This window comes from Salmo salar, chromosome 02 (assembly GCF_965601325.2).
Source record: "Salmo salar chromosome 02, fSalSal1, whole genome shotgun sequence".
Taxonomy (NCBI): Eukaryota; Metazoa; Chordata; class Actinopteri; order Salmoniformes; family Salmonidae; genus Salmo; species Salmo salar.
Genome location: NC_138292.1, coordinates 33,342,561 through 33,365,953, shown reverse-complemented (window position 1 = coordinate 33,365,953; position 23,393 = coordinate 33,342,561). Strand labels below are relative to the sequence as shown.

At 43.6% G+C, this 23,393-nt stretch overlaps 1 protein-coding gene across 8 annotated transcripts; it reads left to right on the top strand.

The window, feature by feature from the left end:
* Positions 1–548: 548 nt before the first annotated feature.
* Positions 549–23,283, top strand: LOC106580205 (transcriptional repressor p66-beta). Of its 8 annotated transcripts, none has more exons than XM_082962077.1 (11): positions 549–768; positions 11,344–11,747; positions 11,853–11,982; positions 12,386–12,517; positions 14,149–14,277; positions 14,710–14,886; positions 15,307–15,670; positions 15,803–16,002; positions 16,191–16,301; positions 17,161–17,410; positions 18,155–23,283. In XM_082962077.1, exons 2-11 carry the CDS (start codon positions 11,350–11,352, stop codon positions 18,289–18,291), a joined length of 2,028 nt encoding a protein of 675 aa, XP_082818203.1. In that variant the 5' UTR covers positions 549–768; positions 11,344–11,349; the 3' UTR covers positions 18,292–23,283. The 8 variants fall into 8 exon arrangements, with proteins under 8 accessions (XP_082818203.1, XP_082818201.1, XP_082818200.1 ...); XM_082962075.1 differs by having other exon boundaries at positions 15,295–15,670; XM_082962074.1 differs by having other exon boundaries at positions 14,149–14,298.
* The last annotated feature ends 110 nt before the right edge of the window (positions 23,284–23,393 follow it).

Below are 23,393 nucleotides of genomic sequence, written 5' to 3'. Positions count from 1 at the left end.
TTGCGGTCAAAAGCTTTCATGCAGCATCCTTTGCAGAATAAATAAACAATGGTTTAACAGTATTTGTTCAACTAAATTGTATAAGCATAGGGCTGATAATCTTTATGTTCGATGGTAGCTTACAAAAATTGGAATGCCAATTAAAATGTATGTAGATTTGCATGTAGGCCATTAAGTGTTGATTACTCATGGCAATTAAATGGCCTTTGCTTATTGTTAAGCCGGGCATAATGCATGCTGAATGCTGGTTCCATACTGGTAGCCTACCTCAGCCGTGAAATATGTTTCAAATACAAGGTCCAAGTGATTGCATAAGAAACAGTCTACAAGAACTTGACAAAACTGCCCCTTGACTAAAAATAGTATAAATGCATGAAAGTAGGGCCAATAGGCTACAATCAATCAATTCGACGTGATGTCTACAGTAGAATAACTGACAACATGACCATATGTCACGTTTTCGATGGCATATAGCCTAAATATTGTATTGTTCACAGGATGTGCATCTCGGTCAATTTCTCCTCTTTTCTCCCCTCCAGACAACAACATACACCTTTTGAGTAGAGGCGCGTCAGTGACACAAGCGCGGTCCAATAATTTGTCTGTCTGGTTACGGACAGAGCGTGAGAGCTTGTCGGGGCCCAATCAGCGCTTTTGTATTGCCTGCCAGTGCCGGGGACTGACTGGTTGTGAGGATTTACTGCAGCGCCCCAGGATCCCAAAGCCAAACCCGAAGCCAGTGGAACCTGCGGGGTGAAGGCGAGTCAGGTGAGACCGAGGATTTTTCCGCGGCCTATCTGAAGTGAAGTTTAACTAAAAATCCCCGGATCATGGTTCTAGTTGTGATAAGGCTCCAGACTTCAGTCCAACTGAAGTACTGGGACAATGTGAGATGAGTAGCGAAATAACGGTTACATAGTAGTTCTATTGGGTTAATAGTGATGTGATTTGCCGTTATCTTTAGTTCCAAAATGTAGGTAATGAAAGAGGTCTGTCTAAAACAGCTGACACAAACGTTGATAATGTTTTAACGTTCCACATTTGTTTACATTGTAGCAATAAATGATACAGCGCGCGCCGATCATATTGATACATATAGAGCAGAATACGTTTATTGTTTAATCTCGAGTCCCTTGAGGTTAACCTAGATTGGTTGGGGGGAAAAAATGCGTCTTCGTGCTGTCGTTATGAACAAAATGTTAATCTGAAACCGATGGTTGTAATTTGATTGTTTAAATATATTTATCAACGTTGCTACGATCGAGTTTCTGAATATGAAGGATATTTGTTGATCGAACTGGAGACAAATGGCATGAAGTGTTGTGCATATGTCATACAATAAAATGAATTCAAAATGCATCAGCCATTTACGTAAGTGAAGACGTGTTCACCCTCTCAACTTGTTTCCTAGCCCTATGCAAATGGCCACCATGGTTGGCGATGACAAGTGCAGTTGAAGGAATCAGTGAATGCCTGTAGTGATACGTGGGGCAACCAGATGATCAGAGTTCTTATCAGTTGACTTTAATCAAATTTTGTTTAGCAGATGTCAACTTCGTTTTTTTCTTTGAGTTTTATGAGCATTTCAGTGGCAGGTCAATCAATGTATGGCAGGTCAATGTATGTTTCAGTGACAGGTCAATTGATGTATTTTTGCATCAGAAATGTCATTTGTGAAAAGCAACAGATAAGCAGATAATCTATTTTGAGTATGTAAGTGTTTATTTATTAACATTTTGTAACTTTTGTATTCATTCCCACTAGGGTTAGACTTTGACTTCACCTCTTTGGTTTTTGTGACCAACACAGAGGGACAATGTTTCACAGTCAGTGCCACTTTTTCCAAGAATCCAATAGTAAATATTTTCCATCCTTGAGAACCACTTGTTCAACCTATCATGGCATTTACTCATGGAGGCCAGGCCAAACAGAGACCTTACCATTCCTAATCAGTTGCACTGATTTATACTAAGATATAACAAACCGTAAAAAACGGATAAAAAGCCAAAATCTTTCATTTTCCTCATGATTTATTCCTGTAAGAACTTGTCTAGCTGACTTTTGCAGGTGAGATGAAAGTTTGGAGATTCCTCTGCCATACATTTTATTTATGGAATAGAAATGCAGTAAGGGGATGGACAGGTGGTTGTCTACCCTTCTGTGCTCTTCTGTCATTCTAGTCTCCATTTGTATATCTCCTGGCTGCAAATTATACATCTCTTGGGCTGTTTATCACCAGAAGCAAATTGGACTGAAGTGTGCCGTTAAAGGAGCACAGCCTGGGTTGAACTGACGTGTGCCGTTAAAGGAGCACAGCCTGGGTTGAACTGACGTGTGCCGTTAAAGGAGCACAGCCTGGGTTGAACTGACGTGGGACCCGAACTGGCAACTCTTTAGGGTTCATATACCTCACATCATCATCACAACACAAACCCTGACATGAGTGGTGAGGCAGACGATGTGTGGGTTAATGTGGGTTAGCAGCAGTGTGGATGGTTTGAAAGGCTTCTACATACAAACTCCCCCCCCCCTCATCCCCCCCCCACACACACACACACACACACGCACCCCCCACACACACCTGTCTCACTTTCTCTCTCTCTCTCTCTCGTGTGACGTCACTAAAGGCTTCACATTAAGAGATCATTCAATATCCTGAGGTTATAGACCGGCTCAGACTGGCTAGCACGTTAGGACAGTGCTTGGCACCACAGGGGAACAGAAAAGAGAGATAATGGGTGACTCTCCTGTTCTTAAAGGGACAGGGGGCCCAACTCTGTGACCTATGTTGTAGGCTAGGCCTTATTGACCTAGATGTGTGTATGGGCAAATCCATGGTAACAGAATGATGCTGAGACTCACATGTTTCACTTTAAAATGTATTTCAAACAAAAACCAATGATTGCAAAGTTAAACAAATGATACAACAATGCAGAAATACTACTTAAACAATTTCCACAGAAAATGTTACAAAAACACATGTACTTGAAGAACAGTGCAAATGCAAAGTTTGGTAACAGAATGATGGTTTGTGTTCTTTGTGCCATCATTCTGTTGTTACCAAACTTTGCATCTGCACTGTTCTTCAACTAAATGTGTTTTTGTAACATTTTCTGTGGAAATTGTCAAAACTCTTCCTTGTGTATAGATTGTTTTGGTTTGTTTAACAATCAGTGGTTTTTGTTTGGCATACATTTTAACCCAATGAGTCCCATCGTCGCGTTTTGGAGTTCTAAGCCCCTTTAAACATCATGTGTTTGATCTACAGACCATCAGGCTCCCGAGTGGCGCAGCGGTCTAAGGCACTGCATCTCAGTGCAAGAGGCATCACTACAGTCCCTGGTTCGAATTTTTGGTATTTTTTATTTCACCTTTATTTAACCAGGTAGGCTAGTTGAGAAGAAGTTCTCATTTACAACTGCGACCTGGCCAAGATAAAGCAAAGCAGTGCGACAAAAACAACAACACAGAGTGATACATAAACAAATGTACAGTCAATAACATAATAGAAAAATGTATGTACAGTGTGTGCAAATGTAGAAGAGTAGGGAGGTAAGGCAATAAATAGGCCATAGAGGCGAAACAATGACAATTTAGCATTAACACTGGAGTGATAGATGTGCAGATGATGATGTGCAAGTAGAGATACTGGGGTGCAAAAGAGCAAGAATGTAAGGAATATTATGGGGATGAGGTAGTTGGGTGTGCTATTTACAGATTGGCTGTGTACAGGTACAGTGATTGATAAGCTGCTCTCACAGCTGATGCTTAAAGTTAGTGAGGGAGATATAAGACTCCAGCTTCAGTGATTTTTGCAATTCGTTCCAGTCATTGGCAGCAGAGAACTGTAAGGAAAGGAGGCCAAAGTAAGTGTTGGCTTTGGGGATAACCAGTGAAATATACCTGCTGGAGCGCGCGCTACGGGTGGGTGTTGCTATGGTGACCAGTGAGCTAAGGCGGGGCTTTACCTAGCAAAGTCTTATAGATGACCTGGAGCCAGTGGGCTTGGCGACGAATATGTAGCGAGGGCCAGCCTGTGAGAGCATACAGGTCGCAGTGGTGGGCAGTATATGGGGCTTTGGTGATAAAACGGATGGCACTGTGATACACTACATCCAGTTTGCTGAGTAGAGTGTTGGAGGCTATTTTGTAAATGACATCGCCGAAGTCAAGGATCGGTAGGATAGTCAGTTTTACGAGGGTATGTTTGGCAGCATGAGTGAAGGAGGCTTTGTTGTGAAATAGGAAGCCGATTCTTTAATTTTGGATTGGAGATGCATAATGTGAGTCTGGAAGGAGAGTTTACAGTCTAACCAGACACCTAGGTATTTGTAGTTGTCCACATATTCTAAGTCAGAACCGTCCAGAGTAGTGATGCTGGACGGGCGGGAGGGTGCGGGCAGCAATCAGTTGAAGAGCATGCACTTAGTTTTACTAGCATTTAAAAGCAGTTGGAGGCCACGGAAGGAGTGTTGTATGGCGTTTAAGCTTGTTTGGAGGTTTGTTAACACAGTGTCCAAAGAAGGGCCAGAAGTATACAGAATGGTGTCATCTGCGTAGAGGTGGATCAGAGAATCACCAGCAGCAAGAGCGACATCATTGATATTATACAGAGAAAAGAGTCGGCCCGGAAATTGAGCCCTGTGGCACCTCCATAGAGACTGCCAGAGGTCCGGACAACAGGCCCTCTGATTTGACACACTGAACTCTATCTGAGAAGTAGTTGGTGAACCAGGCGAGGCAGTCATTTGAGAAGCCAAGGCTATTGAGTCTGCCGATAAGAATGCGGTGATTGACAAGAGTCGAAAGCATTGGCCAGGTCGATGAAGATGGCTGCACTGTACTGTCTTTTATTGATGGCGAATCCAGGCTGTATCACATCCGGCCGTTATTGGGAGTCCTATAGGGCGGCGCACAATTGGCCCAGCGTTGTCCAGGTTTGGCCGGGGTAAGCCGTCATTGTAAATAAGAATTTGTTCTCAACTGACTTGCCTAGTTAAATAAAGGTTAAATAAATAAAAAATGAATGTATGATTAACAGGGGCTGAGCTAGAGTGCTGTTTGTGAGACAAGGGCGGATCCCGAAGGGGCCCGGGGCCGAGTCTTTTTATAAAAACGTCTTTAGATCTTTTTACAAAAACATCCGAATGGTTTGTGCTAAAAACTACTATAAGCAATCTATGGAAAGCTGAGACCCTCACGGACACTTACATGTAACACGTTTTGCTCAATGACGCTCACAAGCTACACAAGAATCGTTAGAAGATAAGGGGTTCTTATAGATATCATAGGAAATCCCAGGACATAGTATCTATTATGCTTTAATAAGCTCACATAGTTGTGGTCACAAACTCCACACAGTTTTCACTGACTAGCTGAATATTCATTTCGCAGTGAGGAAACAATTTCTGTACTCACAGAATTCATATAAATTCATTTTTACCAGGTTTTTGCTTTTGCTGACAATTTTTTTTATTGACATTTGTCAATAAAACTCATGAATGCAACTGTTTGTCAAATTGTTTTGTGTTTTACTTGTAGCCATGGTTGTCCTGAAAATTAAACGGTAGGTCTAAAACACTTAATTGGCTTAAAATAAGGGCTGAACATGCAGATAATTGAAAGTTAGATAAATGAAAAGCAGATCTATGCTGGGGTCTTGGGAATGATAGGGTTATAGTGAAAAATCTGAGTCTCAGCATCATTCTGTTACCCGTGGAATTTCCCGTATTCATAATATGCATGTACATGTCTGTCCATCTTGGTCCATTTCAAAATCCTCTTAACAAAGCTTCTGTCTGGATCAATCATGGTTCATGTATCATTAGGACAAAGGTATGGATGTCTTTCTGGGGAAATTCAGCATCTCCACTGTACACAGAACTCTGACATCTCTGCTCTCTCCTCCTCTTCTTCTTGCTCCCTTTGTCCCTTGCTCCCTCCTTTGCTTAGGCAACCGCAGAAATTAAATTGATTAGTGGTGCGGTCTATAAATAGACAGGCCATAGTTGCCATGGCAACCATGTGATAAGTGTTGTGTGATGAAGAACTGGGCCTCCTAAGTGTTGTTGTAGTGTAGTGGGAGCAGGATGATGGGTGTGGGTGTCGGTGTGTAGGTTCGTTTGTCTGGATTATATGATCTGACACTACAGGTGTGTGTATGATATGATATCACAGTGTAATGTTGTGTGTGTGTGTTTTGCATTTGCTTTGTGCTAGATTCATTGTGTGAGTAAATGGACTCATCCAATTGAATAGATTCTGATTTTTTTTATTTAATTTTTCTGACTTTTTTGTCAAGGTGACCAGCTACCCCTTGGTTTCCATGGACACTGTTTCAGTCTAATCAGTCTCATGTCAGGAACCCTCTGTACCCTGGGGTTGATCGTGTGATGAAACCCTATTGGTTGTAGACAACAACCCCTGATGCCATCACCGCCATGTCCTCATATATTCTTCCCTTTCTTTTCAGTCAATACACTTTTCATCAGGCTACAGTTATGAGATAAACTTAAGGCCCTGTTAATTATTTGTGTCCTGTCCTAATTTCTCTCCTCCCCCCATAAACACTGATCTTGAATGGAATTGGATATGATTGTGTTTGATTCCCTCTTAATGACCACAGTGACCCAGCATGAACCACCCGTGTTCTTTATGAACGGATCATTACATGTTATTATAGTAATAATGGTGATTTATAATGATGATAGGATTTTTAGATTAGCCTGATAATCATTTCTAGCGATTCAGTCTGACAATACATATTCATTGAAATTAAATACAACTTTATTTATCCCCTCGGGGGCAATTATGAAAGGCAAGGCAGTTACAAGTATCACAATACAACACAAAGTTGCTAGTTTCAATATTACACAAACCAAAGAATAAGTAAACGATATCACCTTAGCAGAGGACAGAAAAATGTATATTTTTAAAGCTAATTTCCAGCTATTCTCCAAATTTTGCCATAGAGCTGAGATCCTTTTTTTTGCAGTTAATAGCTAATGTCCTGCAATTCAATTCAATTATTTTTTAATGGCTAATGCTGTGTTCTTATGCTCAAATATCATAGCAAAATGAATGGGTGCCTGATAGTCTAGCATTTATTGTGTTGTATGTTCTCAAAGATTATAGGCTATTCTATAGGTCCATTATCTTTTCTACATACTTTCTATTTGGTTTTAGTCATTTAAGTTGACACTGAAAGCGTTTTTCCATCCCGTAAATGTATTTGTAAATATGTGCAATGCACAATTTTTTTTTAAATCACGCAACCCAACTGGACTCCTGCTGGATCCACAGTTTGGGAACCACTGCTGTAGTGTATTATGTTGGAACAAAGGTTAAAACCAGATTATTTTGGGTGTTGGTGTTTTTTCAGAACTTAGCTCAGGGTTTTCCCACATTAGGTCAGGACTCATGGGTGGGATCATGGCTGATTCCTTTCTTCCATTCGGTTGCATCTTGCTACCAATGTGTTGTCAAATGTGGGGTGATCATCAGTACTTTATTATTTGCATACAACCTGTGCTCTCTCATCGACAGGTTAGGCTGAGGTTGGTGGGTTTCTAACGCTGCTTCTGCGCTGACTTCTGCTAGTACCAAGCAACAATAAGGTTAAAGAAGTAAATCACATCTCTGTTTGTAATCTACTCCTCATTCACCACATACATGCACATACTTGGACCCTACTTAAATCAAAGCCCTTGGGACTATATTGCTAACGGTATGACATAAGCCCTTATTCGTCACTTCCCTTCCCCCCTCGGGGTCTTGCAAACACAACTATGCAGCATATGTTTACGATAAAAAAAAACTAGTATTTTCTCCCCAGTGTTTTTTGAGGGATGGATGGAGGGAAGTGGAGTCAGGACAGGGAGAGGGGAGGGAGGGGAGTGTTTATACGGGTGCTTTGTTGGCATCGCACAACTGTAGGAAAATGGAGGAGGGGTTGGGGTTGAGGAATGGGAACAAAGGAGCCTTATGTTGGCATGGTCTCTGAAATCCCAGTGTGTGTGTGTGTGTGTGTGTGTGTGTGTGTGGGTGGGTGCGCCCGTGTCTTCTCGCAGGGCTGGGTATGGCTGAAGAATACTGTACATATCTTTATCTGTTACTGTGTCAAAGTCTTCTATTGTATAGCTCTCTTTTACAGGATATAGGCTACAGTGACTATGATATATACTGTATCATAGCAGTCTTTGTCCATAATCCCTGTAGGATTGCCTTATGTTAATGCCAAAATTATCATTGTAAAAAAGAGAAAGGGCAGTAAGACAGCTTTGTGTATATCCCTGCATCTTTTAATCGAGGGTGCTGGTCCCAGTAGAATGTCTTTTTGTCCAACCTCTACATCACTTCAACAGTAGCTTCACTTTGCAGGATAATGATTATGTAGCTTTGGGGAATGTTAGTGTGTATGTCTGACTGTCTGTCTGTGTGCAGTTTAAGTATGTGTGTGTGTCTGTGCTTATGCTGATCACCCCCTCTCGTTTACCATCCTTCCATTTTAGCACCCCCCTTTTCTTCTTTCTCTCGCGGTATGGAGGCGTCTGACTTGTGTTGTTTGGCAGCGGGCCCAGAGTGTGGTGTGTGTGTGCATGTGTGTGCGCATGTGTGTCGATGCGTGTTGGGGTTGGGCGCTGTAGGAGGAAGCTGGTGAGAGTGGGAAAGAGAGATGGTGGTTTGTTGCAGCTGAGGGAAACAGTCATCACATTATATAAGGAGCAATAGGGACAGAGAAGGGGGGGGGGGCAAGAGGTGCTGGGTAAAGATGGTCACATGCACACACACAGACACACACACACCACAAGACAATTCTGATTGGCTTGTTAGCCACCTTTGGTTTAACTCGCACTTTCTCACTTTTCTACCTGCTCCTCATTGCTCTTGCTCTGCTCTCTCTGTCTCTCTCTCCACAGTTTTCTACGTGGGTTACCACTTCCTTTTTCCTTTTGTAAAGGAAGTGGTAACTTCCATGTCTCATGATGACTCTCTGGACCTGGAGAGAGAGTAGTAAACAAACATTTCTTTTTTTAAAGATTGCTACATTGAAAAACCATACTATGTGTGTGTCCTTATAAGTGTGTGTGTGTGTGTGTACGTGTACACAAGAGTGCTACCATTTCTACATAGCAAGGCATTATGCTCTAATTATAACCAGTCCAACATCGAGTCCCCTGACAACCCCTCCCCCCACTCTTCCTGGCCAATCCTCATCACTCTCTGATTTCTTCAAGCGTATTATTGGTCTAAGTTGCAGGGCAAACTAACTCCCTGTGCACAACCTACATTGCCTGCCTGTGCATCCTCAACCAACCTTCCTATGACTCAAGTGTGTCAAATACAATCGGATTTGCGCACACACACACGGTTAACCGTTTCAGGGCCTGATAGAGGACACGACATATTAATTAAATGACCGTCTTTATGCGCATGTGTGTGCATGTTTAAGTCATCATATGTGCCCATGCATGTAATAGTAACACACACACACACGCGCACACACACACACACACACACACACACACACAGGATACAGTATACATCCATATAGATACATAAAGCCCTCAAGCATGTTCTGTCTTGGGTACATATCATATTACATACCCCTTTAACTCAGGCTGGAGAAGGAGGTCAGGAAGGAAAAAGTGTAGGTGTGCACCCTTTTCTGTATCTGCAGCCATGTTAAAGGGCAGCAAGCATTTCTCCCATTGTTTTCTATTGGCTTTGATGGAAATATTAACTTTTAGGATGGAGGTATGAATAATGATTATTGGAGTTGTAACACAGTTGTTACACATGCTTATTTGACTCTTAATTCAATAGGATAGCTGTGTGTGCTGTACTGTGTTAGCCTGCTGCTAGTCTATGGTTATGGGACAGGGGTAATGACGGCTAACTGTTAGCGCTGTCTGAGGTGGCAAAACAAACAATATGGTGGGAGAGCAGCAGACCAGTCAGCTATGCTTCACTGTGGTTGCTGCAACATTTTTCCATTGAAAATGAGCAACTTTTTATAAGTTGGGGAATTTTGATCAGTCGAAAGGGTCCCACAGGGATGCTGGCCCATGTTGACTACAATGCTTCCCACAGTTGTGTCAAGTTGGCTGGATGTCCTTTGGGCGGTGGACCATTCTTGATACACACAGGAACTGTTGAGCGTGAAAAACCCAGCTGCGTTGCAGTTCTTGTCACACTCAAACCAGGGCGACTGGCACCTACTACCATACCCCATTCAAAGGTACTTAAATATTTTGTATTGCCCATTCACCCTCTGAGTGGCGCACACATACACAATCCATGTCTCAAGACTTAAAAATCCTTCTTTAACCTCTTTCTTCCCCTTCATCTACACTGATTGAAGTGGATTTAACAGGTGACATCAATAAGGGGTCCTAGCTTTCACCTTGATTCACCTGGTCAGTCTGTCATTGAAAGAGCAGGTGATCCTAGTGCTTTGTACATTCAGTGTACATACTATATTGAGTTTATGTTAACTAACAGGCTAATTCGCTAGCTAGCCATGTATATTTTACATTTAGCTTTTCGTTTTGAATAGTTTTTTTGTATGTTAAACTAGCTGGATAGCTTGATGAATACCATTTACACTTACTAGCTTAGAATTGTGAAGCAAAACGTTTGCTAAATCTAGTTATCCTTACGTCTGCATTGCCATTGTTGACTTGACTGACAGTAGGTTGAGTTCTTTGTTGCTTGTTTGTTAGCTGACAAATTCCAGTACAGATGTGTCAGTCAACAGGCAACAAAAAGCTATAGGAGATGAGTAAATAAATGGGGAATTTTAGATTTTATGTTCATATGCTATTCATGGCCATATTGCTTATAAGTGTCTCATACATTTTTTACATTTTTTTTTTTACATTTTAGTCATTTAGCAGACGCTCTTATCCAGAGCGACTTACAGTAGTGAACGCATACATTTCATACAATTTCATACATTTTTTTCTGTGCTGGCCCCCCGTGGGAATTGAACCCACAACCCTGGCGTTGCAAACACCATGCTCTACCAACTGAGCTACAGGGAAGGCCCCCCACTCCGTTGCCAGCAATATTGTTTCCAAAAAATTCTAGTGTATCATCAGCTCAAGTATGCCCACTGTACGTACAAGTGAAGATATTTTCTTTCTTTGCTTGAGTAGAGGTTTTCATTGTTTGTGTTTGAGTTGCACATTTCAAGATATGTCATAATCATGTTGCTCTTTTGATCTTAGAAATACTTTGTTTTATCTTTGGACAAATAATCACGGCTAAGTTAGAGATGTTCCTACGTACTCCTCTCCATCCCTTCATCCCTGTCTCTCTCTCTCTTTCTCATCCATCCAGTTCAGTATGGAGCGACTGAATGAGGAGGCGGTGCGGCTAAGCCTGCTGAAGCGAAGCCTGGACTCCTCCTCGCCTGCAGGCGGCGCCACGAGCAGTGAGCGAGACGAGCTGCTCTCCAAACGCATCAAGATGGAGGGCCACCAAGCCATGGAGCGCCTCAAGATGCTGGCCTATCTGAAACGCAAGGACCTGGCCAGCCTGGAGGGAGGAGGGTTGGGAGGGGTCTCAGGAGGCGGGGCCCTAGGGGGTGAGGTCAAGGGTCATGGGTCTTCAGGGGGAGGGGCTTATGAGGAGAAGACCAATGGGAGCCTCCGTGGTCAAGTTGTGGGAGCCCATGGCATGGTGGGAAAAAGCGGAAAGGAGAACATGGGCGAGGAGCCGGTGGATTTCAGCGCCCGGAGAGGGTGAGTGGAGGAGGAGGGGGAGTACAAGAGGATAGGAGGGAAAATGGAAATCTTTGTTACAATTAAGAATCAGTCAGAGTTGAAAGTGTGTGTGTTCCTCCACAGTGACGTTGACCGGGAGCGACACACACCCTCCCCTGATGTGATCGTCCTGTCAGACAATGAGGCGTCCAGTCCAAGAGGACCCAGCCAAGGGGAAGAACGCCTGAGGGTAGCGAACCTGGAGATGTTTAAGGTGTGTGTGTGTTTGTGTGTGTTTCAGCACATATTATTGCAGTCTTGAAAGATGTAGAAGTATGTGCATGTTGTCTTTTTTCTTTTTGTATGTATGAGTGTTAGAATAGTGCATAGTTGTATAGAGTTATTAATACATTAATTAATTAAAAAAACACATTGTGGACAACTCAGATAGTTTTGAGACACTGTAGGAAAACAGTACAGATATTCATTTGGTATTAGCTATAATACATTATATCCTCTATACATCATTGGCATCAGCTGTAACACATCATCTATACACAAAAACCAAGTACAATAGATAAAATGACAAGTTTTATAGTTGTATATGTGTGTATGGAGAGGAATGGCAGAAGTGGGTGCAGTATGTGTGCTCATTTGTTTCTATGTGTGTGCTTCAGGGTAAGACAGGGGAGGAGAGGCAGAAGATGATCAGGGCTCTGAGAGAGGAGCTGAGGCTGGAGGAGGCCAGGCTGGTGCTGCTGAAGAAGCTGAGGCAGAGCCAGATGCAGAAGGAGAACCTGGTGCAGAAGGTCAGTCAGTCACCCACCCAACGCTGTCCCATCCACCCAACGCTGTCCCATCCACCCAACGCTGTCCCATCCACCCAACGCTGTCCCATCCACCCAACGCTGTCCCATCCATCCTCTATACTCATCTGCTTCAGTCAGTTATTTAGACATTTATTCAGTCATCCACTTGGTCATCCCTCTGTCATCCACTGCTCACTCTGTCACACTACACTCTCAGCCACCGGACTCATCCCTCTCTCTCTCTCAGCCACCGGACTCATCCCTCTCTCTCTCTCTCTCAGCCACCGGACTCATCCCTCTCTCTCTCTCTCTCTCAGCCACCGCACTCATCCCTCTCTCTCTCTCTCAGCCACCGCACTCATCCCTCTCTCTCTCTCTATCTCAGCCACCGCACTCATCCCTCTCTCTCTCTCAGCCACCGCACTCATCCCTCTCTCTCTCTCAGCCACCGCACTCATCCCTCTCTCTCTCTCAGCCACCGCACTCATCCCTCCCTCTCTCTCAGCCACCGCACTCATCCCTCTCTCTCTCTCAGCCACCGCACTCATCCCTCCCTCTCTCTCAGCCACCGCACTCATCCCTCTCTCTCTCAGCCACCGCACTCATCCCTCTCTCTCTCTCAGCCACCGCACTCATCCCTCTCTCTCTCTCAGCCACCGCACTCATCCCTCTCTCTCTCTCAGCCACCGCACTCATCCCTCCCTCTCTCTCAGCCACCGCACTCATCCCTCTCTCTCTCTCAGCCACCGCACTCATCCCTCTCTCTCTCTCAGCCACCGCACTCATCCCTCTCTCTCTCTCAGCCACCGCACTCATCCCTCTCTCACTGTCTCAGCCACCGCATTCATCCCTCTCTCACTCACTCATCCACTGCACTTATCCTTTTCTCACTCACTTACTACTTATGCATTAACACTTTACACTCGGGGGAATTGGCCTATAGGGCCTAAACATAAAAAAAAGAGAAGCATATGCATAACCATTGTAGCAATTGAAAGGGAACACTTTAGAGATACGCCGAATATAGGCTCTTTCTGTTCAGAACAACAACCCAGGGTATGACGCCATGTCATCCTCGTAACTGTACATCAAACATAGTGATCGTTAATACCAAAGTAACCCAATTGGCGCGAAGGATGGAGGCATCTTCTTGTTGCAGGTGGTGCTCCCGCTTAGAATGTCTGTCAGTTGATTCCCATGTCATGTGTTGCTGCCATGCTATGTTGTCGTCTTAGGTCTCTCTTTTTGTAGTGTTGTGGTGTCTCTTGTCGTGATGTGTGTTTTGTCCAATACTTTTATTTTTAATCCCAGCCCCCATCCCCACAGGAGGCCTTTTGACTTTTGGTAGGCCGTCATTGTAAATAAGAATTTGTTCCTAACTGACTTGCCTAGTAAAATAAAATATACCGCTTTAAAACGGATACCCAGAGCTCTGACGTAATGTATAGTATATTACTATACCGCTATCCAATTTATGCGCATATCAGTGACCAAATCTGCTATTTTCACCCAATATACAGTATGGAGTGTAAAGGGTTTACCTATAAGTTGCTCTGGATAAAAGTGTCAGGTAAATAACCGTATTATGTTAGTATTATTCTATGTATCACCTCTACCCTCCTCCCCCTCAGGTCCCTGTGGTCCAGAACACAGCGTCTGCCCTCCAGAGCGGTGCCGTCCACGGGGCTCAGAGCATGAGCAAGATGTCTGGCCGCCCTGGCCACCACACCCCAGAGCCCCAGAACCATCGCACTGCACAGGTGGGCTACAGCACTGCACAGGTGGGCTACAGCACTGCACAGGTGGGCTACAGCACTGCACAGGTGGGCTACAGTACTGCACAGGTGGGCTACAGTACTGGTTCTCTTAGGGTTCCCGTTGTGCCTTGGGTCGGTCACAATTGAAGTTAGGCAGGCGCAAGGAAGCCATAGAGGGGGGTTGGGGGATGGGATTGAACAATTATTTTTTACATTTTACATGAGAACCATCTCACAATAAAGCAGAGGTCTCCTGTTTCTTTAATAGCACAGTGACACCATCTCGTGGTATGAAGAGGCATTACCCTCTTAAATAAACTCTGGTGAATATGAGCAGGAAAAAGACATGACACTGAAACCCGACAAACAACACCACCCATGTCTTACTTATGATCTTTTTCTCCTTCCTCCTTCTTCTCCTCTTTCCTCCCCCAGGGTCACTCAGTGATCAGGTCAGCCACCAACAGCTCCATGTCTCAGATGATGATGTCACAGAGCAGGGTGATAGCGCCCAACCCTGCCCAGCTGCAGGGCCAGAGGCTGGCACAGCAGAAGCAGGGTGGCATGCGCTCCTCGACTGGCAGCTCTAACAACGCCGTTAGCTACCAGCAGGTAAACCCCAATGTCATCCCTGTTATTGCTCATAATCATCATAGAGCAGTGGAAAAAATTAAATAAGAGTACAGATTAATGCACACTTTTTTGAGAGATAATTAGAAAATACTATTTTATTGATGAAATTGTATTTATTGGTTCTCTTAAACTAAAGGGATACTTTACCCAAATTACAAAATCACATATTAGTTTCCTTCATCTGTAAGCAGTCTATGGACAGGGTACGTCCATAGAAAAATAGCTGGAAAAGTTTGAATACCACTGTCATGTTGCTTCCACTCAGATGCCAGGTTTTGGGGGTTGTTATATCATTTTTTGCAGCTAAATGTAGCTGTCATGCCATCAGACTTAAACTTAAAAACACTGTTCTGAATGACGGGTATGGTTCTCTGTGTTTACTTGCAGTCTTCCACCCAGCAGGTGGCAGCTTCTCAGCGCTCTGGCTCCTCCTCCTCCTCAGCCATCTACATGAACCTGACCCACATGCAGGCAGCCGGAGCCGCGGGAGGGGTCAGCGGGGTGTCGGGGGTGGGGGTGGTCAGCCCCTCAGCCACACACAGCCCAGGGGGGACATCGGTGGGCTCCTCCATGGCAGACACAGCCAGCAGCCAGGCGGCCGCAAAGCTGGCCCTGAGGAAGCAGTTGGAGAAAACCCTGCTGGAGATCCCGCCTCCAAAGCCACCGGCGCCGCTCCTCCACTTCCTGCCGTCAGCGGCCAACAGCGAGTTTATCTACATGGTGGGCCTGGAGGAGGTTGTGCAGAGTGTCATTGACAGTCAGGGTGAGGGAAGGAACTGGAACCCTAGCAGCCATTTGTCCTGCACACAACCATCAAACCAACAATGTTATCAGATGAGTCGGTTTGGAATTGGGCCCCTCTCCCCTCACTGAACTCTTGTGGCTCTCTCTTTAGGTAAACTGCGTTTGCCCTCCTCCATGGAGCCCTTCTCGTGTGCCCAGTGCAAGACGGACTTCACCCCTCACTGGAAGCAGGAGAAGGGTGGGCGCATACTCTGCGAGACCTGTATGTCATCCAATCAGAAGAAGGCACTGAAGGCCGAGCACACCAATAGGCTGAAGAACGCCTTCGTTAAGGCTCTACAGCAGGAGCAGGTCAGCATTCCATTGGCTCCTCGTTGCTTTGTTCAGGCAACCATTGTTTATAGGGAAAGTGTGTGTGTGTGGTGTGTGTGTGTGTGTGGGGGTGTGTGTGGTGGTGTGTGTGTGTGTGTGTGTGTGTGTGTGTGTGTGTGTGTGTGTGTGTGTGTGTGAATAACCATATTTTACTAATTGTGTCACAGGAGATTGAGCAGAGAATCCAGTTGCAGGCCGCTCTTGCCACCAGTTCAGCTCAAACTGTTCCAAGTGTCAGTAAGGCTGAGTCTATGAGCAGACATCACACACACAGACAGGTAAGTCACTGTCACCGCTGTTAGTAGATGACAGACACCCTGTCATCTAGCATTGTTCAGCAAAGTTGATGAAAGGTCCAATTGTAACAGCTGCATAATGGATAATTGATACATCTTTTTTTTAATTGATCAAATATTGATTGAGTTATAGCACATAAACCTCTGTCGTGTGGAATATTAAACCCCCTATTTATGAGATTTGGTTGTACATTTTCGGGAGCGACTTGCTGAGTTTCTGTGTAAACACTTCAAATGAATTAAATCTGAACTTTTTAAAACTTTACAAAAATGTACCACCCTCTTGTGCAATGATCACTTTCTCTTTTGTCTTTAATCCCCGTCTAAGGGTCGGTGTTGAAATAGATGCATATCAAAAACCACGTGCCATTGTTGACATTTTGAACTGGACTGGCATGTGTTTGAGCGGTAGTTAAAAAGCGATCGCAAAATCAATTGGAAAGTGTATTTACAAGCAAGGGTTGGAATGTGCATTTCTTTTATGTGGTCCTCTGTAGCTCAGTTGGTAGAGCACGGCGCTTGCCAGGATAATGGGTTCGATTCCTGGGACCACCCATACTTAGTCATGCGTGCATACATTTTAAGTCACTTTGGTTAAAAATGTCTCCTAATTGGCATATATTATTTTGAAATAAATCTATCCAGCGACGATTATGTGACAAGTGAATTTACACCCCACAAAAACAGGGGTAAAATGGCTGCAACAAGGGGAATCCTGAGGTGGGTGGGGAATGTGCGTTGCTACTTTCACATTTCCACAACCGTCATCACACCCCCTTTAGTTGTTGAGGATGTCCCGTGCTGACAGATGGACTCTCCATCTGATGTGTGTGTCTTCCAGGCGCCTCAGCCCCAGGTGAGCCAGTCACAGGCCTCCCTCCAACGGGGTCTGTCTGGCTCGGCCCGGGGTGTCCTGTCCAACTTCGCCCAGGCCTCCCAGCTCTCGGTGGCCAGCAGCCTGCTGGGCATGACTGGAAAGCGCAGTGGACAGCTGAGCACTAGTGGGCACAGCCGGGCACAGCAGCAGCAACAGCAACAGCAGCAGCAGCAACAACATCACGACAACCGCCGCCAGCTCTACAGCATCCCTGGTGAGTAAACAGACCAGGGGCGGGCTGGGGATGGGACTGAGATCAGCCAAACAACTGTATAGACCAGGGGGCGGGCTGGGGATGGGACTGAGATCAGCCAAACAACTGTATAGACCAGGGGTTGGGCTGGGGATGGGACTGAGATCAGCCAAACAACTGTATAGACCAGGGGTTGGGCTGGGGATGGGACTGAGATCAGCCAAACAACTGTATAGACCAGGGGTTGGGCTGGGGATGGGACTGAGATCAGCCAAACAACTGTATAGACCAGGGGTTGGGCTGGGGATGGGACTGAGATCAGCCAAACAACTGTATAGACCAGGGGTTGGGCTGGGGATGGGACTGAGATCAGCCAAACAACTGTATAGACCAGGGGTTGGGCTGGGGATGGGACTGAGATCAGCCAAACAACTGTATAGACCAGGGGTTGGGCTGGGGATGGGACTGAGATCAGCCAAACAACTGTATAGACCAGGGGTTGGGCTGGGGATGGGACTGAGATCAGCCAAACAACTGTATAGACCAGGGGTTGGGCTGGGGATGGGACTGAGATCAGCCAAACAACTGTATAGACCAGGGGTTGGGCTGGGGATGGGACTGAGATCAGCCAAACAACTGTATAGACCAGGAGTTGGGCTGGGGATGGGACTGAGATCAGCCAAACAACTGTATAGACCAGGGGTTGGGCTGGGGCTGAGAGGCAGGCCTTTCTGACAGTCTCTCACTGCCTCCCTCCCTCTCCAGGGGTGAACATTGCCTACCTGAACCCAGGCAACGTGGTCGGCCACAAGGGGTCGAGCCTGGCTGACCGCCAGAGGGAATACCTGCTGGACATGATCCCGCCTCGCTCCATATCCCAGTCCATCAGCGGACAGAAATGAACCTCACCCCGCCCCGGCGCAATACCACAACCCTTCCCCACACCACACCCCAACCCCCATCGCATGCAGTGCCTGTTAGTGTGCCTACCAAACTAACCTGTATGAAGAACACAATCAACGAGTCAAAAGAGGCCACCAAACTCTGAAATGACTTTTCATTTGAACGTGATGCAAACCCCTTTTAATTCCTCTTGTTATTACTATCGTCATTAGTGCTATGGATGTTGTTACTACATTGCCGCTACCAGTTATGAGCGTGCCCATCTTTGTGGAGAACCCCTGTCTTTATATGCTTGTGGCAGTGTCCCGAGTGTGGGGTGTCTTTTGTTTTGGATTTATGCGCTTGTTTTTGAAGCAATATTTTGTCTCGCTTGAGCTTTCCTTACCGGACTCAAGTCTTTGTTATGTCTGGAATTACCAAGCTATCTTTTTGAGAACTGCACCAATCCCTGCTCTTTCTCTGATTTCTGATTTCAACCATCACTCTGTTTTTCCACATTTGGTTGTGAATTGTTGGAGGAGAAATTCTACCAGACCGGCCAAACCTTTGTTTTAAAAAGGTGATTGTGATGGTTTAACTTTGACCTGAATCTCTCAAGCCTTTGAGCTTGAGCTTTCTTCAAAGATTTGTGGGGAGAAAAGAGGATGTTTGAGACCCTGGAGTTGTCTGAAGCAATGCTCATCTAACAGATTGTTGAAACAAGGATGGATACATATCCCACAAAGAGGGAGAGCCCAATGCAACATCTGGACTTGGATTGGATGCACCGCTGAAAAAATACTACTCCCATTGGACATGAAGGCATAGAAACTGAACCTATAGCAGAGTTTCCCTGTATCCTTTCACCTTTTCATTTGAGGCAGATAGGGGGGCTGGAGTTCAGAAGTGGTGGAATTGAGAAGTTAGTATCCTAAAGCATATATAATTGATGGGGTATTGATTGGCGATATCATTTAGAGGGATTTGATTGAACGAGAGATCATGTGAACGTACGTAATTGGCTGAGAGATCAGGTGATAAGGTTTTTATTTAATTGGAGAGGATACAGGTATTGGATTTGGTGGGAGGGAGGGATCATCCTTAGACTCAAAATTGAAGGGGTTTCCAATAGGACCATGGTTTGTACTTATTTAGGAGTGGGAATGGGGGGGTGAGGCACAGGGTTTGACCCCTCTCTCCCCTGTTTTCATCTCCTAGCTAATAGGATTTGCTATTGTTCACTCTACCCTGTCATTCAAAGTTATGGACTCCGTTTAGATACTATTTGAACTTTCTTATGTCAACATTATCCCCATGATGTCTGGGAGGCATTTGAAAACATCAGGGAGAGTGGCTAGCTAGCTATTAGCTTTAAGCCTGCTCTAAGCTATTTAGCCTGCTCTAAGCTATTTAGATGTTTGGTGTCTTCTGAAGTGTTTGCGTATCTGAAAGGTACTTTGCACAGGAGACAATAAATAAATACAGTATGACAAATGCAACTTGAATATTTACATAAATCAAACAGTTATATAGAAGAAGACATTTACAGGATATACAGTACCAGTCAAAAGTTTGGGCACGCTTACTCATTCAAGGGTTTTTCATTGTTTTACTATTTTCTGCATTGTAGAAAATAGGGAAGACATCAACACTATAAAATAACACATATGGAACCATGTAGTAACCAAAAAAGTGTTAAAGAAATCAAATTATATTTGAGATTCTTGAAAGTAGCCACCCTTTGTCTTGACAATAGCTTTGCACAATCTTGGCATTCTCTCAACCAGCTTCACCTGAAATGATTTTCCAACAGTCTTGAAAGAGTTCCCACATATGCTGAGCACTTGTTGGCTGCTTTTCCTTCAATCTGTGGTCCAACTCATCCCAAACCATCTCAATTGGATTGAGGTCGGGTGATTGTGGAGGTCAGGTCATCTGATGCAGCACTCCATCACTCTCTTTCTTGGTCACATAGACCTTACACAGCCTGGAGGTGGGTTTTGGGTCATTGTCCTGCTGAAAAACAAATGATAGTCCCACTAAGCGCAAACCAGATGGGATGGCGTATCGCTGCAGAATGCTGTGGTAGCCATGCTGGTTAAGTGTGCCTTGGATTCTAAATAAATCACTGACAGTGTCACCAGCAAAGCACCATCACACCTCCTCCATGCTTCATGGTGGGAACCACACATGCAGAGATCATCCGTTCACCTACTCTGTGTCTCGCAAAGACATGGCGGTTGGAAACAAAAATTGCAAATTTGGACTCATCAGACCAGTCTCCTTTGAACAGTTGATGTTGAGATGTGTCTGTTACTTGAACTCTATGAAGTATTTATTTGGTCTACAATCTGAGGCTGGTAACTAATGAACTTATCCTCTGCAGCAGAGGTAACTCTGGGTTTTCCTTTTCTGTGGTGGTCCTCATGAGAGCCAGTTTCATCATAGTGCTTGTTGGTTTTTGCGACTGCACTTGAAGAAACTTTAAAGTTATTGAAATGTTCTGGATTGACTGACCATCATGTCTTAAAGTAATGATGGACTGTCGTGTCTCTTTGCTTATTTGAGCTGTTCTTGCCATAATATGGACTTGGTCTTTTACCAAATAGGGCTATCTTCTGTATACCACCCCTACCTTGTCACAATACAACTGATTAGCTCAAATGCATTAAGAATTTGTAAGTCGCTCTGGATAAGAGCGTCTGCTAAATGACTTAAATGTAAATGTAAATGTAAGAAGGAAAGAAATTCCACAAATTAACTTTTAACAAGGCACACCTGTTAATTGAAATGCATTCCAGGTGACTACCTCATGAAGCTGGTTGAGAGAATGCCAAGAGTGTGCAAAGCTATCATTAAGGCAAAGGGTGGTTACTTTGAAGAATCTCAAATATAAAATATATTTTGATTTGTTTAACACTGGCTACTACATGATTTCATAGTTTTTATGTCTTCACTACTTTCTATAATGTAGAAAACAGTAAAAAATAAAGAAAAACCCTTGAATGAGTGGTGTGTCCAAACCTTTGACTGGTACTGTACATAAGCACTTAGGTACAGAGAGTAAGGATATTGTTTCAGTCCACCAGGAATCCAGGGTGAATTGATTGATTATTATTGAATTGATTATTGTTCCATCTGATGATAATTGTGGCTCTATTTCAGCAATGCATGATGTTTAATTATTTCAGGATAAAATTTGGAAGTAACTAATACTGGTGCATCCATTTTAAAGCAGTAGGCAATATTAATTCCATTTTAATTTTCTTCTTGCAAGCAGGAGTTGCCCGGTTATTGCCTCTTATACCCTGCAGTTTAAAATGTAAAATAAACATATTGCCAGAGAGCAGTGGCTTACTCCTCGCCCTTTTTGATAAACTTCAAAAGCAGGTGCAATATTTTGAGACAGGGAAGATAAAGTTAATTTGAGTATTTGTGCTGAATGTTACTATTTTATCCATTTATCCCAACTACAGTTAGGTAGCCTTACTCCCATATACAGTAGTATAAGCACTATTTTTGTTTCACCCAGATGGAACAGATGTTGTATTGGCCGTGTTCAGTAAGCACCAAACTGAAGCAAATATTTTAAACAGAGGTAGTACTACCTGCACTTGTCCTATAGGGGCGTCCGTTTGTTTGAAAACCTTTTCTACTGTTTGTGCCTAATGAACACGACCCAGGGTTTACCGTAGTCCAATAACACAGAACACTCCACAGCAAGATCACTGTTTGGGATGAACAATAGTGACACTTGGGTGATTTTCAGCCTCACTGTTTTTGATAGTTATCTTTGTCCTCTTTGTTGTATGTATGCGTTATAGACTTCATCGTCAATCTTACTCGCTTTCTCAAACTATGCCAGATGCACCATTTCAAAATGTTTGTTTTAAAGAAAGTAAAGAAAAACACAGGAAAAATATCATTTTCAAATGTAATTTTTGTAAGGTTTCAAACATTTAAAAAACTACATTTTGCTGATCTGTCTTTCAATTTCATTTCTGACAATTTTTTACAAAAAAAATGGGGAAAAGGAAAAAATCAAGAAATATAATTAACTAAATAAATTGAAATTGTCAGGTAATATTATCTTGAACGGCTGTAGTTATAATAACGATTCATTTATTGTACATATGCGTTCCTCCTTTGTGGAATAAGACACATTGAATTCAAGTTGGGTATACATTGTATAGAAAAACTAACAAAAAGCCATGGATATTGTGAAGCTTGTCATTTTGTTTATTGATCACTGTATATTCCTGTGCCACAAATGTGCAGAAATGTGTGGGGTTTTTCTATTTACTATCAAAAGCATTCTCAACTTTCTATATCTTGTTTTCTAGTACTTAGAGGCAGTAGGATCATCTTTTATGGAGAGTTGTTTGATCTATCCCAGGACCACTTTGTCTATACATTGTATGAAGTGCTCTGCTGTTATTACATGCTTTACTTTCAGCAGCATTGATGTTCAGTTAGCGATTTAGTTAATATTATTATCATTATCGTACACTTTTAAACATTTCTCCTCGTAAAAATTATTGTAAGGCTTGGCGTAGATCAGACAACTGGAATGGGACTTTTCATTATCTTTTTTTCTCCTAGTATATATTTTCCAGGGAAAGGCAGTGCATGGTCCACATATAAGTAAGAAAGAGACTCATGAGATGAACTACCCGCTGTGTGTTTAAAATACAGTCCTAATGGATAAGCTATGTGCTAACCTAGCCATGGTCATGAAGCGAGTCTTCAAATACACATTTTAAAAGATGAAGGAGTACTAGATGTTGTGTCAAACAGAGCTTGGAATACTCTCAACAACACAACGCAATACTGTCACAATATGACTCCAATGGCTTGCATCATATTCTGTCAATAAAGTTTAAGCGATGTTTTCAAGTATTTGATGTGGTCAAATGATGATATGGTCTATGTGGACCTTTATGTAATGGAAACATAAAACATCTGAAAGAATATACTCATAGATATTTGAATAAATAAATGGAATAAAGTGTTTTTTTGTGCTGTGGTCGTGTGTGACACAGACACACCTCCCCTTGCCTGTGTGTCAGGGTCATTATGGTTCTGACTAAAAGGAGTACAGCTAAGTTAAGGTTAGGCAAAG

Excerpts from the sequence above, each read along its gene's own strand:
- LOC106580205 (XM_082962063.1), top strand. The coding sequence starts at position 11,350 with ATGGAGCGACTGAATGAGGAGGCGGTGCGGCTAAGCCTGCTGAAGCGA. Across the intron at positions 14,341-14,709 it reads TGGGCTACAGCACTGCACAG|GGTCACTCAGTGATCAGGTC; the intron begins GTGGGCTACAGT and ends TTCCTCCCCCAG. Across the intron at positions 15,671-15,802 it reads GAGTGTCATTGACAGTCAGG|GTAAACTGCGTTTGCCCTCC; the intron begins GTGAGGGAAGGA and ends CTCTCTCTTTAG.